The 14225-nt window shown below is 43.1% G+C and overlaps 1 protein-coding gene across 1 annotated transcript in view; it reads right to left on the reverse strand.

The window, feature by feature from the left end:
• Positions 1 to 69: 69 nt before the first annotated feature.
• TOGARAM1 (TOG array regulator of axonemal microtubules 1) overlaps positions 70 to 14225 on the reverse strand; it is a 39229-nt gene continuing 25073 nt past the window's right edge. Inside the window, exons 9-21 of the mRNA XM_010712191.2 lie at positions 13650 to 13816; positions 12229 to 12397; positions 11782 to 11916; positions 10911 to 11064; positions 10121 to 10226; positions 9505 to 9740; positions 5876 to 6034; positions 5074 to 5200; positions 4664 to 4782; positions 3741 to 3930; positions 2299 to 2518; positions 1628 to 1714; positions 70 to 772 (exon numbers count right to left, since the gene is read on the reverse strand). Of these exons, the coding sequence (XP_010710493.2) occupies positions 519 to 772; positions 1628 to 1714; positions 2299 to 2518; positions 3741 to 3930; positions 4664 to 4782; positions 5074 to 5200; positions 5876 to 6034; positions 9505 to 9740; positions 10121 to 10226; positions 10911 to 11064; positions 11782 to 11916; positions 12229 to 12397; positions 13650 to 13816 (2123 nt within the window). The 3' untranslated portion in view covers positions 70 to 518. The remainder of the gene's footprint in view (positions 773 to 1627; positions 1715 to 2298; positions 2519 to 3740; positions 3931 to 4663; positions 4783 to 5073; positions 5201 to 5875; positions 6035 to 9504; positions 9741 to 10120; positions 10227 to 10910; positions 11065 to 11781; positions 11917 to 12228; positions 12398 to 13649; positions 13817 to 14225) is intronic.

A 14225-nucleotide genomic window follows, 5' to 3' on the forward strand; every position in this document is an offset into this window, starting at 1 on the left:
GCCCGCCCGCCAAATGGCGGCGCTTCCCTTCCCCCCCCCGCCCCCGACCCCGAGGCGAGGAGGCGGCGGTTACAGAAATAAATCCCTTTATTCGCGTCAGTTCCCGTGTAAAACGCACGCAGCACCGGCAGCGGGACCCGGGCTGGGCGAGCAGGACGGGCGGGGTGGACACGGCCGCGTTACACGCAGAAACGGGCGCCCTGTTCCCTGCGCTGCCCTGCCGCCCCGGTTTCCGCTCCATCCCGCACGGCGCCCTGCTAATACTGCACGGGGGTGAAAAATGGCCGTTGTTCACCACTGGCGCACCAAGCCCTGCGTTCTGGCTGCGGTATCGGGCCCTGCGGGGTTCCCCTCCGGCTGCGTGCGAGGGGCGGTGCTCGCAGGTCCCAGCGCTGAGGGCAGCAGCACAGCCCGCGCCCGCACTGCCAGGGTGACCCCGCCAGCAGCTCCTGTGCCAAGTGAACACCGGCCCAGGGCCGCCCCACAGCAACTGCCATCTGCCCCCTCGGCCCGCTGGGTTAGGTGGCTATCTCCAGGAACTCCTCCAAACTCCTCTTGATGTGCGGTGGCTGAGCTGCAGCGTGAGCGAGGAGGCTCGGCCCCATCTGTGCAAAAAGTGCTTTGGACAGTTTGGCTGTGGCTGCCCGGATGTTTCCTCCTGCTCCAGGCAGAGAGCCGCTGTTGGTCATGGTGCCCAGGAGGTGCCAGAGGACGACTAAAACCTTCTGCTCTACAGCGTGAGGCTTCCGAGGGTACAGCTCCACAACCAGGTCTGCAGGAAAGAGAGCGGTTATTTATTATTATTGGGCACTGCTGTAACATACAACCGAGGAGTGAGCCCCTGCCTTGAGAGAGGTGTAGAAGTACTGAATGTCAAAGCATCTTTTCACAGCGACTAATGAAGGAAGGCCGTGCACAAAAGCTTGTCCATTTTCACAGCAGCAGCATGAGTGGTCCAATAAAAGTTAGGAGCTTTCCCTACAAACGTCCCTTTCATCTTCTCTCAGGTGAAGGGCTTGGAGAATATGGCCTATGAGGAGAGACTGAAGGAACTGGGGCTGTTTGGTCTGGGGAAAAGGAGGCTGAGGGGGGACCTTACTGCTCTCTTCCAATACCTGACAGGTGATTGCAGCAGAGCGGGGTTGGTCTCTTCTCACTGGTGACAGGGTGAGGGGAAATGGCCTCAAGTTGCACCAGGGGAGGTTTAGGTTGGATACCAGGACAAACTTCCTTACAGAAAGGGTTGTTAAGCACTAGAATAGGCTTGAGGGGTTGAGTCACCATCCCTGGATGTGCTTAAAAACCATTTGGATGTGGTGCTCAGGGCCATGATTTAGGGGTGGGCTGTTAGAGGTAGGGTAGGATGGTTGGGTTGTGGTTTGACTCGATGATCTTGAAGGTCTTTTCCAACTTAAGCAATTCTATTGTTACACAGAATAGAATCATCTTTTCTTTTGTCAGTACTAGCTTCACTGAGCATTATAAGGGGGTGAAATTTGACAACAGGTATTTTGTTAATGGTCACAGTGCACTGTGGCAGATACACAACCATCTCAGCCTGCAAGGAGTTTGCATAGCTAGGATGGTACACAAACAAACAAACGTGCAAAGCAAAGCAGCACCTTACCAGCGAGCTTTTCGGTGATGTCTTGTTTTGCTTTTCCATTCAGAAATTGAACTTTTGTGCAGAACGGCTGCAGAAGCAAATAGCTGTCTAAATTCAAAGAACAAAACAAATTAAGAATTGTAAACAAAATTAAACACTCTGGAAACAAACAGAATATTTAAAAAAAAACAATAACTAAGAATCTTACTTATGATGCATCAACTCCAGGAATAAAGGTAATTTATTTGAGGGAATATAACCATAAAAGGATAATCTTAACAAGCACTAACTCCAAGAGTCTGGTAAGATGTAGCATTTTCCTTTTAATGAAAACAGTAACAGTAAGCTCCAAGGCCAAAACAGTTAAGGAATGATAACAGTTGTGCCATATACAAATCTCCAAGTTTATTCTTTGACCTGCTTAAGAGCTTCAGTACTCTGACATGCTGCTGGGTGATGACAGACTTGCTAAGCAAACATAACAAACCCACCTACACAGTTAGGACAAGTCTAGCTGTCTGCATTTCTGCATGGAAACACTACGATGACTTGCATGCTTTAAAATGCACGAGAATAAAAGCAAGGATGCATTAAACAATGTAATGACTGAATGGAAATTATTGAAAACAGCAATTCTTTACATTTAAAACGTAATGCAATTAAAACTCTGAAATTAAGAGAAAATAGATTACCTAAGTGTTGACACAGAGCCTGAATAACATCTGTTGCAGCTGCGTAGATCCCTGGATTTTTGGAGTTTAGGTTGTTATCTACCATTGCAGGAACTAACATGTTGATAACTGGTGATAAATTGTCTTTCAGCAATGGAATCATCTTGTGCATTGTCTCCAAAGCAACCTGGTTGACTTTGCTGTTTGAGTCGTGTAAGCGAGACTTGAAAGCATCGAAGATCTGAAAATGCATCCAAACAGCATTCATCTGAATTAATAAATACTTGAGGTGGATATTATGTTTCCTGCTTTTTTGTTACACTTCAATTGTTCACCATAGCAAAAGATGGCTCTGATATGCAAATACTTGGGATTATTTTTTTAGCAAGTAAACCAACACTCGCTGCTTATTTTTATACTGTGGATGCCTCAACGGTACCCAACCAACTTTATCTGAATTTCAGCCTTTGCTCTACAATGTACTAGAAGTATACCAACCATCTGTAACTTTCAGTATGACTAAGATTATTGCAAGCAATTATTTTTAACAAGACGTAGCTCTACTTGGCAAAAAGAACATCCAGCAGTATCTGTGAAATGTGTTTGACTTGTCTTCTGTAGCACACGGTGACATGGTTATCTTAATAAATCCCACTATTATAACCCCTAAGCCTCGCTACAAGACATGCAATAATGCTAAGACGTAGGGGATTTTTTTGCCTTTCAGAGGCAAATAGGCATCCTTCACAGAAAAGATCTAGTCTGGACCTCTTACGATTTGTTCACACTGTGTCTATCTTCTAGTTCCTAGATCAAGCCCACCATTCTAAATTTCACCTCTTTACAAAAGGAATCTCATCTTAAGGATTTAAAAAACATCCACAGCTAAGATACCAAGAAGTTTCACAGCAGTATTTTATTGATTTACAGCAAAGGCATTGCACTGTTAAAAGTCAATCTCGTTTTCATTCTATTTTCAGTTCCCAACTGTTGGACATCACCACAGGATTTCTCCCCCAAAGGAACTCTTCTCCTCCTGGAAAGGATACTTACCCTAAGCTGTTATATTACAGTAAAGACCCTTCCCCACTTTCTCCAGGACTAACAAAGCTAACAAAACTTGCAACTGTCTCTAGGAGACAATGTCTCCTATCTTGATTTATCCTTCCTGCTCTGCCTGTAACCTGTTCCTATTTTGGTATTTTCTCAGCAGCAGCAGACAGTATTCCAGAAATACTTCTGTAACTGCTGTCTAGGTGAAAGCTTCCAACTTCTTCCTCCCGTTTATTGCCGTTACTACCTTTGCAGCTTACATCTCTCCTCTTAAAGCACACCTGACCCATCCCTCAGTACTCGTCTGTTAATCAGACATTCTTATCAGAAAAAGAAATCATGATTTTTAGCAGAAAATTCTGTGATGGAATTTTAAAAGCCTTTTAATTCAAAAGCTGTCATACACTTACCTTCACAATGTTCACAACAACAAAATCTTGATTGTTCTCTGTATCTGATAGCAGTTGTTTAATTCCATTTATTCGATCACGGAAGTCTTTTGCATTCAATAAACCTACAATGTCCTTCACATATTCTTCACTTTCCAGGGAATTACGAGGAACTGGTTTTCTACTGACTTCACGTGCTTCTGTAGCCTCTCTGTGGAAAAGGAGGAACTTAGTCAGCAAATACATCAGCAAGCTGAAACGAGTCTTAGTCTTAGACATTCCCTTTCTGTGTATGGGCAAATGCAAAAGCAAAAAGAAAATCTTATCAAGCCTGGAATTAATTATTCTGAATAGCAGATAGTGCCTGAAAGAAATCTGTTCCTGAAAGACACCCCAAGCCCAGAGGCAGTCACAGAGCCTATTAACTCTATATTCTCAGATACAGATGTTCTGGCCTGGTTTGAGACTCTTGTGCTTTTTTTTCCTCTTTTCCAGATCAATAGAAGACCTGTTAGAAGCCAAAACTGAAAACAAAAAAAATGGAGAGAGTACCGTGTAAAGTCTTCAGTATCCTCAGTCAGAATTTAACTGAATACTTAGTGTCCAAAGGCACAAACGGACAATTTTTACTGGAGCTACTACTAGGGGTGGTGTTTGTGCAGGCTTGGATGGCAACATCTTGAAATGATGGACCTACCATGAACTCCAAGTGTTTGTTTGTTTGTTTTTACACTTGTAGGCAGTCAACAAACAAATTAATTTCAAAATGCAGAAAGCCATTTTCATATTAGCAACTATCCTATTTGAAAGAACTTACTCAGGACATGTCCAGTTTTCTCATTTTCTTCTTGTATGTTTAACCCTTTCAGTGCTCACTTCTCATCACGGATTATTCTCCTAGAGGTCAGTTACTAACAGGACAGAATACTCAGGAAGATCATTACCTGTCAGTGATGTTGAGAGCATCTCTGGAAGTAGACGATGACCTCGAATGTCCAACACTACCAGTATGAGAACGTCTTCCTTTTGCTGAGGGTGTGTCTAATGGCATCTCTCCCAAACCCTGCACAAAGATGAAATTACTCATTAAGTTGGTTGGTACGTTCTGCACCACTGGAGACTCTTTAGAGGCAAGTCTACCAGCCATGCAAAGCACAGCAGCAAAGTACAGTGGATCCAGTGTATCTGCAAGGATTAAAGGCATGGACAGGTCAGGTAACAATCACTGTATTAATCTGGTTACCTGACTTCACCTGAATACACTCCTTCCATTCTCTATAGGTCCGATGTCCATACCTAAAAACCACTAGTAAAGTTTGTGTTTCTCACCTGTTAAACAAGCTTTTCGACATACCTTTTGATGTAGATTGTTAACAAATTCCTTAATGTAAGGTAAATCCTTGGCTGGCACATACTTTTCAAGTGTTCTATCAAAATCAGGATGAGTCATCATGCAGAAAAGCATCTTTCGACCATAATACCTGCAGGGCAAAAAACCATGGCACACACATCTGTGAGCACTGATCTGTAAGTGTAGACAAATGTAACTTCAAAACAGCAAAGTGCAAAAAGATTGCTATCTATCAGTATGTGTAACCAGACATCCTTTCATTTTTCCCCAAAGAAGCTCTGGTCAACAATCATTATCTGATCAATAACCGAGCAAATTAAAGACTGAGAAACAGTCTTCCATTTTAGTGTTCAAGTATTGGCTGTACTTAGGGTGGTTCACCTCTGCCAGTCAGACAGCACGGATCACAGCATGGCCTGGGTTGCAAAGGCCCACAGTGCTCATCCAGTCCCAACCCCCTGCTGTGTGCAGGTCGCCAACCAGCAGCCCAGGCTGCCCAGAGCCACATCCAGCCTGGCCTTGAATGCCTGCAGGGATGGGGCATCCACAGCCTCCTTGGGCAACCTGTTCCAGTGCATAACATGGATCCTAGTGCTCAGATTCCCAGCATGGCCTGTGTAGGGCACACGGCCAGACGAGTTCATCCACTGATTCCCTCTCTTTGCTGCTGCCACGTGGGCACAGCTGCAGGAGACATCCAGGTAATTCCCATCACGTGTTACCCTAACAGCCATTTACCGCACTGAGCTGTGCGGATGTTTCAGCCACCTCTAGTGTGCATTGCTTAATTACTGACTTTACTAACCTCGTTTGCTGTGAACTATCCAGTGCAAACCTGGCAATCGCAGAGAAAGTCCTGTCAGTGACGCCTTTGGTTCCAGACAGCACCCACTCTGCTCCCATACGTTCTACAACATCTGCCATGTGCTGGGCTGTGCATCTTCTCACCGCTGTATGCAGATGGCTGAGGAGAACACGACTGCTTAGTAAGAGCTCATTGCAGCAGCTAACTAACAGAATTTATGCAGCCTAGCAGACACAGCATACAACTACACTCTTATTCTACAGCATAACCTACAACGAGCACAGTGCTGATATGCAGATACCTATTCTGGCTTTACAGAAAAGACAGAGCCTGGTAGCTTTATTGAAAAGGAGAACCCATGGGGATAAGTATCAGAAGGCATCATTTCACTCACGCAGAATCCCAAGCTACATGAATGCAGAAGGGAAAAAGAAAGATGATGTCCTTTTTGTTAAAGACCTCTGCAGCCCCTTATCCTCTCCCAGGGCAGAATCCTGCAGTTTTTAAATTACTAAAGATGGTCATTCCTTTCTGTGAGAATTTATTTTCTAAATTTTCCTACGTTAGTGAAATATTTCGGAAAGTTCACCACTACAAGTTCCTGCCATCAGCTTTATGTGAAACAAATCCCCGTGTTCAGACAGAAATCCCACATCATCTATATCGATTTCAAATTAAATAAAGCAGTATTCTATTGACTTCTAAAAGCCTTGCAGAAGCCTGTTTTCTGTAAGACAGAGGACATTACATTCTTATGCTGGTAAAAGTCCGAGAAAACTCGGAATTAGCGTCCAAACGATTGCAACAAACAAATCCTGCATACGAATCCTGCAGCACCCGCTGATCCCATGTGTTCAGCGTGCAGTTCTGCAGATTCGGAGCTTTCCAACTCTATTTTCACCATTGGGTTTTAAGGACAGTTTTACTGCACAGCAAATGAGGCACCACTATGGCTTGTCGTTCCAAAGGAACACCAGGTCTAGGGAAAGGAGCTAAGGAAAAGAATGGACTTGCTTTCCACATTACTGCCTTCCCCGGCTTCTCAGCCTGACACAGCCATCCCGTGTCCCTCCTGAATGACTGTTCCTGTTTCAGAAGGATTTTGTACCATAAATATAACGGCCTCACTGGAGGTGAAGGTATCCTTATGTTGCACAAAGCACCTTCAATTGGCACAAAGACAGCTAACAGGCTCTATTAAAACTGAACACGTTGCAACTCCAAATGCAGCTCAGGGCCACGAGATCTATGAAGTAACTTGGCAGCCAGCACACTGAGTTCTGTGCTAACATAGCTACGGTCTGAGCTGCTCTGTGCAGCTTAATACCAGAGCTCAGTGCCTGCTGTCAGGTCTGTACAGCAGCCCCAGTGCTCATGAGCTTGGGAGAAGGGAAACGGACACAGCCCATCTCCTGCTGTATGTGCTGGTGGGAAAACAACAGCTATGAGGCTTAAAGACTCCACTAAGTAAAACCAAGTCCCCATTCCCCACAAGTCCTGCTGCTCATGCAGAACAGTAGGAAACTGTGTCCCATCCATATCAAATCCTGCAGTTAAGCAATATTCATACAGATAAGAAGCATGGTTTTAAAATGTCTCGTTCTGGAAGCGTGATCGTGAATCAAGAACCTGCTCAGTGAGGTGAGCCTGCAGCAGTTATCCTGTGTGTTTAGAGCAGTAACTCATCAAAGCAAACAAAAATGTTTCTGACTGCTCTCGTTGGTAAAGAGCCAGAACCAATTTTGTAGGTGATGAAGACTCAGCACACAGGCCTGCTCAGGGCTACAACTGTAATACTTACGATCACAATAGGCTTGAAACAGGTTTAGCAGAAAATGGGTAAATTTTAAAAAGGTCTTATGAATTCTACACAAAAATCATGCCTGTTAACCTGAATAGTGATGGGTGAATAGAAAAAACGTATGAAATGGATTTAGAAAATACATCATTTCTGTGATCACGCAGCTGTGTCAAACACAACTTTCCCATTTTGCAGTGAAGATGCATCCTATTTTCTCTCCAGATTTCCACATGGGAAGACAGTTATCATCCATCTTCACTGTTGCTGACCATAGAGATGATGGCTGCGTTGGTGCCAATGTGGCCAGAGTTTCCTGAAGCCAGGATTAGAGAATGTGAAGCTCACAGTGCTATTCAGGCCATCCACTGATGTGCCATGCATGAAATGCACACTGTACTCCCAGATTTAGTCGGAGTTTGCACTGATGGCTCCTTAGCTGTGATGAAATTAATCCCCACTTCAAATGCTATATTCAGACTCAGTTCAGATAATTCTGATGCCTTAAATATCTGAAAGTGTCCCTGAGTTCACAATTGAGGGGTCAGATCTTTGTAGGCCCCATGAGGATGTGTCTGGGAGTTTGAATCTGCTGCTGAAGACAGGGAGATTGGATTCAGGCAATTACAATCAGCAGCACTGCTTAGCCAAGGACATCTGAAAAAGGGATGGAGTACCGAAGTGAGTAGTAACTGCACCATATCACATGGCTTCTGACTTAAAGCAATGCACAATTACTGCCTGCTGCTCTTAAATCCTCCCAAATGACTACATGCAGGCACATTTCTTAAATCATCTAAATGCTAAGGCAGATATTTGCCTTTCAGTTTGAAGTTCAAATAACTGAAGTATGGTTCTCTTTGGCTTTCAGAAGACAGAATCAGAATATTCCAAAGCAACGAGCTTCCCCAGAAACAAAATGAGAAACAAAGTTTCTGAATCAAAACTATCTGTTATGGTCCTAGCTATGCGACACATCTATGGGCTGGTTTATAATGGAGCAACTGAAATATTTAATGCAAAGGACAGATATGAATTTCTTGTAACCTAAACGATGACAGATACACAGCAGATTAAATGCAAGCAGGTATAAAGCTAACATACTGAAACACCTAATGGCTGGGTTAAGTCTTGGTATTGCAGGAAATGAGGATACAAAAGAACAGAGCAGCATACTTAGCAGGTAGGGTGAAAGGCAAGAATGTAACTCCTGCTACAGATTGGAGGGAGCTAGAGATCAGAACCACAAACCATGGAACCAGAAATGGAAGCTTGTCATATCTGAGGTAGTCAAGAAAATAAAGGCCGTCACCACTGTAAAGGAAATTAAATGCAGACAGAGAAAGACTATTAAGCAGCAATGTATAGAGAACAACATGAAATCAGCCAAGATGATTGCAGCTAGAGAACTGAAAGTTGTAGACCGTTTTTCTAAAGAGAAAGTAATGCAGAAGAACTGCAAAAGACAGGCATTTCATTGCAGAATGAATGGCACATGAGAATGCTACGTGAGCTTCATTAGACAAAGCAAACCAGCAGTTTCCTAGGAATATTATATTAACGTTGAATACAGTTACTGAAATCTTGCAAAACCACCAGAAAACACGCCAAGCTCCAAAACCAGCAGCCCACTTTTTAAGTAATGCACAAAAAGAAACGGGGGAATTACATTTTACGTTTACGCCAACAAACGTCGCCCTGGGCAGAAGCTTTGCTTATTGTATTTTCCATTTTCAGCCTGTTATATTTTGATATATTTTTTTAATGACTATATTTTATATACTTAATCTATTCATAAGTTAGTTCTTTATAAAGTCTTTGTAAGAATTACCTTTGCCCTCCATTTATAAGAGAACAAAGTGCACGTGCTGGAGTCACATTATTAACCATAGCCTTCAGTGCTTTGTCTACCTCTTCCCTTATAAATGTGTTGGATTCACCAGCTTTGTGCAAAAGGACTTTTACTGTATTATCTAGTTCTTGATCCATGCTCTTTCTCAGGTAGGTGAACAAATCCCCTAAACAGACCACAGCAGCTCGAGAAACACCTGAGCGTAAATTCTTGACCTGCACACAGGAAAAACCCAAACAAACAATGAATAATGTTTATAAAATAAATGTAAAAATAAGAAAAGCTTCACGTTTCCCTGTTTAAGTAACTTCAAAAGCAAATGAGAAATACATTTCTAACTCGATTCACAATGTGTGAGAATTAAAACACATGCACTCAAAAATGTTACGCTGTAAATCTTTACAGTCTTTCAGCAAATGAAATAAGCTGTTGGTATCAATGCATGAGCTGCTCTGCTGAACTACAAACTCATCCCTGTGAGACAGGAAAGCTAATCATAGGTGAACACAGCATTTCACCCCAGTGCATCTCACAGCTATCAAGTACATACATTTATATACACAGTCACTGAAATATTCTGCTACTAAAATTTAACCTCTTGAGCCACAGCCAAACTTGTTTCGTGGAGCTTCCCAGTCAGAACAGCTGCGTGGTATGCAGACAAACACCGAATGAAGTTCAGACCCTCAATCTTCTTCTCCCTGTGCAAAGAGAATGGAGAACGTTTAAATTCAAGGCACTCGCAAACGTCCCACAAAAGAACTGAAAGCAGAACAATGAAGACCCAAATAGCAAAGTTACATCGTAGAATAAAGCAAGGATACATAACATGGAAAGTTCTTTTGAGGTGAGTCTTCCCTTTAATGGGGCAGTAGGGCTCTTTTTATGTACTCATCTCTTTAAATTCTGCCCGCTGCTGGCAGTAGTGGCAGTTAGGGGATTACCTTCCCTCTAAAATTAAAAAGAGGAACAGCACTGTAGCCCCAGTCTACCAGTTAGAGAATTGGTGAAGCTTTATATTTAACAGAAAATGACAAGAAGAGATGCTAAAAATTTGTGAAAGCTTAAGTATTAGGCCTCCGTTTACAGCATTTAAGTTAGATTCATTGATTTCATAGAATCCTTAAAGTTGGAAGAGATCTCTGAAGGCCACCCAGTCCAGCTCCCCCGCAATGAGCAGGGACAGCACTGCTCCATCAGGACTTAACAGCAGTTTAATTTCGATTTGGATTAAAAAAAAATTATTCTCACCTATCACTTGGAATCATGTCTTGCATTTGATGTTATCGTCACCCTGCAGTGCTTTTAAAAGCAAGTGATCAAAACGAAAGCCTTACAAAGCCTTACACAGAGCACCGGGCTGCAGATAAGAAGTCTGCACGTACCAGTCGTCGTCAGCCAGGAGTGCCAGAGCTTCTGCAAGGGCTGCCTCTGGTTTTGCAAAGGGCTCTAGTTCTGATGGATCCATTACTTCAGGGCTGTGAGTGACCGATGGGGTCCGGTCCTTATAGCGCCCTCGAGGCCCAAGAGGAATTTCATCTGAAAAGCCAGGAGGCCCATCAAACACTGCACAGCCACAAGGAGACGATTCATCCACAGGAAGAAAATGCACCTCAGGCTTTTTGCATTTAGATCACTGTACAAAGGGCCCAGGTTTTCAAAGGCAGTTTTCCCAGTCACACCCTCAATCATTCAGGAGATGCAAATCGATTATTTTGTACAGAACCATCACTTCGAAAAGCCCCAAGCACAAATGTAGTAGTCATTTTTCTAGATGTAAAAGCTGACGCACAACCTGGCAAGACAACAGAGCAAAACTTACAGAGTCACTTGAGAAACTCTAGAGCTTTGACTGCCACCAACAGGAGTCTGTTCTGAAGAGGTTTTTGCTGTGTATTTTGAAGGCATCTCAGTGACAAGATGTTCCCAGAAATGTTTTTCTGGGAGGGAGAAGGTTGCAAGAGTCCATTTGCCATTAATTCCTTGCATCACTGAAGTTGCTGAGTGAATAAAAAAAAAAACCCTCTCACGTTGCAAACATCTTCCTACCAAATTTTAGATGCAAATAGTTTCCAAGGAGAGTGATGGATTCTAATCTCCTTCACAACCGCTCCCAACACAGCAATCTTCCAAAGGATCCCAGGCAATCCACTGCACAAACAAGTCACACTAAACCAACTGCACTCTGGGAATGTCCCACTCCACATAGCCAAAGATTTTAACAGTCTTTACATGTCATTTAATGCAGGAGCTTACCAGAATCTGGCAAGGCTGAACATTTTGTCTTCTTCAAACTGGATGTTCTTCTTAGTGAAGCATTCGGGGCAACATTTTCTGATGACAGTGACACACTTCTTGATGGTGCCAATATATCCCCATGGAGATTTAACTCTAGAAAATAAATGTCAAAACTGTAACAACAGATATTAAGCAAAAGGAAAAAACCACTGCTTCCAATCCTCATTTGTTTTTGATTTTTTTTTAACTACAGTTATTTCAAACGTTTCCATAAGTGCTTTACTCGGCACTACTCACAGTACAATGCAAATGACTAAAGAATAACCTGCTGTGTAAAATTCATTCGAGTGACACCTTCTGTCACACTGAACAGTCATCATTTTTAGTAATTATCACAGAATTTTCATTTCAACTTCAGCAGCATTTAATAGCATGTTATCAATTTAACACAAAACCACTGCTCACTGTCGGCTGTTGTGCTCTTGGGTTCATTCAGGTTCAGTCTTTCCCGAGGACTTTTTTCCTTTTCTTCAAGGTCTTTGCCTTCCTGATATTCCTTGTGACTTTGTTCTTTTCTTTCCTTTTTCTTCTGCCTCATCTTATCCTGGGCGGATTTTGACATGGTCACTTTTACCTACAGAAAGTAACGAATGCGTGGTGATACAAAATCTGATAGAAAGCACAAAGCCACCCCACAAGTGTAAGGTTTCTAAGGAGCAGTCTGCCATCTCTCTGTCAGCCTTGTGTTGTTTCCTAAAGATCTAAGTCACCAATGTACAGTCTGGGCTAACTCACACTGAAGCTCACAGGCTTTTAAGAACAGCGGTGCTCAGCAGTGCAGCCCGACACTTGTCTCTTGGATCCCCACGAAAACTCCCCATCTGCACTCCACCCTGCAGCCCTCCTCCCAGTGCCCTCAGGTGAGATGGAAACTTCCAACACCACCATTTGCCACTTCAAAGCCACTGGGCTCAGCCTGGGGCTGCACACCTGTCCGTGCCTCACACTGCACTGACACAGATGTGCTCACACCAGCAGCTGCAGTCAGGCAGGAAACCACTTTTTCTCACTTGTTGCATCCCCAATCACTTACACAAAGAACACGTTTTAAGGTGTAACTGTTAATCATCCACCCAAGACAGCAAATACATGGTTCAAGGCCCTGCTCCAGCCCCAGCATAGCCTTAAAAATGGGTCTCAAGCTCCATTGCTGAAATACCAGCAAATGTTAGTGGAGCTCTATAGTGCTTAAAAATATCCTCATTTTTTTTTTAATCTAAAACACCAGAGGATCACACAAACACTTTACATAGTTCACTTAATTCGGCACCATCAGTACAGGTAACTGCTGTTGTTTGTAATAGCCTGTCTGAGATGCAAACACAGGTTCCCCCTGGACCATGCCAAGATCAAATTTATTTCCTATGTTACTAGCAAGCAACAGTGACACCACGCTGCTGTCTTATTTAAACTGGACACTGCAGTAAGTTGCATTACATAGAAATGGAATTCAGTATTTATCTAACAACTGATAGAGAAATAACACTGAATAATCAGAAAGTTCTTTTAGGTCTGATGTAACATCCCGCAAACATCAGAAGAAAATGCCTGTGCCCTGATTATCATTTACAAAATAAGCAGTCAGTGCAGCAGTGCAGGCACGTGTTCACAAAAGCATCTCTTTGTTAATCCAGCTTTAGTCTTCACCTTACAATGGAACTCCACAAATAACAGAAAGGAAAGGATTTGTATTCTGCTGCAAGTTCCCTCAGCTGTGAATTCATGTATTTTAATCGAACTCCTGTTTAGCACAAGTTAGGGTACTCTGCTGTATTCACACGTACAAAAACAGGAAGTGAGACAATAAAATAGTCCTGAGATTCTACCTCTTTCTCATTTTCAACATGGAAGTGAGAAGTGCTGCCATGCTGGATGCTTCTCCCACAGACCCCGGGCGATGGCTCAGGCTCCTGGACAGACCGGTCATCTCCGTTCTCTACACACCTTACAGCCTGGCTCTGTGTCTGTGCAGGAGGAGGACTTCCAAACACACCTGAAAGGCATATAGTGTCACGCCCTTACCAAAGTAGTTATTTCATTCAGCAGAACTCAGCAAAAAAGAAAAAAAAAACCTGCCACAAAGCAAAACAAAATGAATCCCAGAAGACAAAAGCACTGCTGTTGAACCACGAGTGGCAATTTCCAGCCAGAGGTAAGCTTACCTTACCCCACCGTGCAGGAGGGATGCCCACACTGAGGGCAGGCTAGGCAAGAAGCAAAAACCAACCTTCATAGATCTGCTGCCATTCTTTTCTTGTTAGAATGGAATACCACAAGCAGTAACAGCAGAACTTTCAGGTACATCTCTCTTTATTTTCATTTAAACTGGAGACTGTTTAAAATCTAAAATGTTTTAAGGACCTGTTTCTCCTTCTGCCTCCTTACAAAAGTATACTTTCTAC

This window comes from Meleagris gallopavo, chromosome 5, assembly GCF_905368555.1.
Source record: "Meleagris gallopavo chromosome 5, MGAL_WU_HG_1.1, whole genome shotgun sequence".
In the NCBI taxonomy this organism is placed as follows: Eukaryota; Metazoa; Chordata; class Aves; order Galliformes; family Phasianidae; genus Meleagris; species Meleagris gallopavo.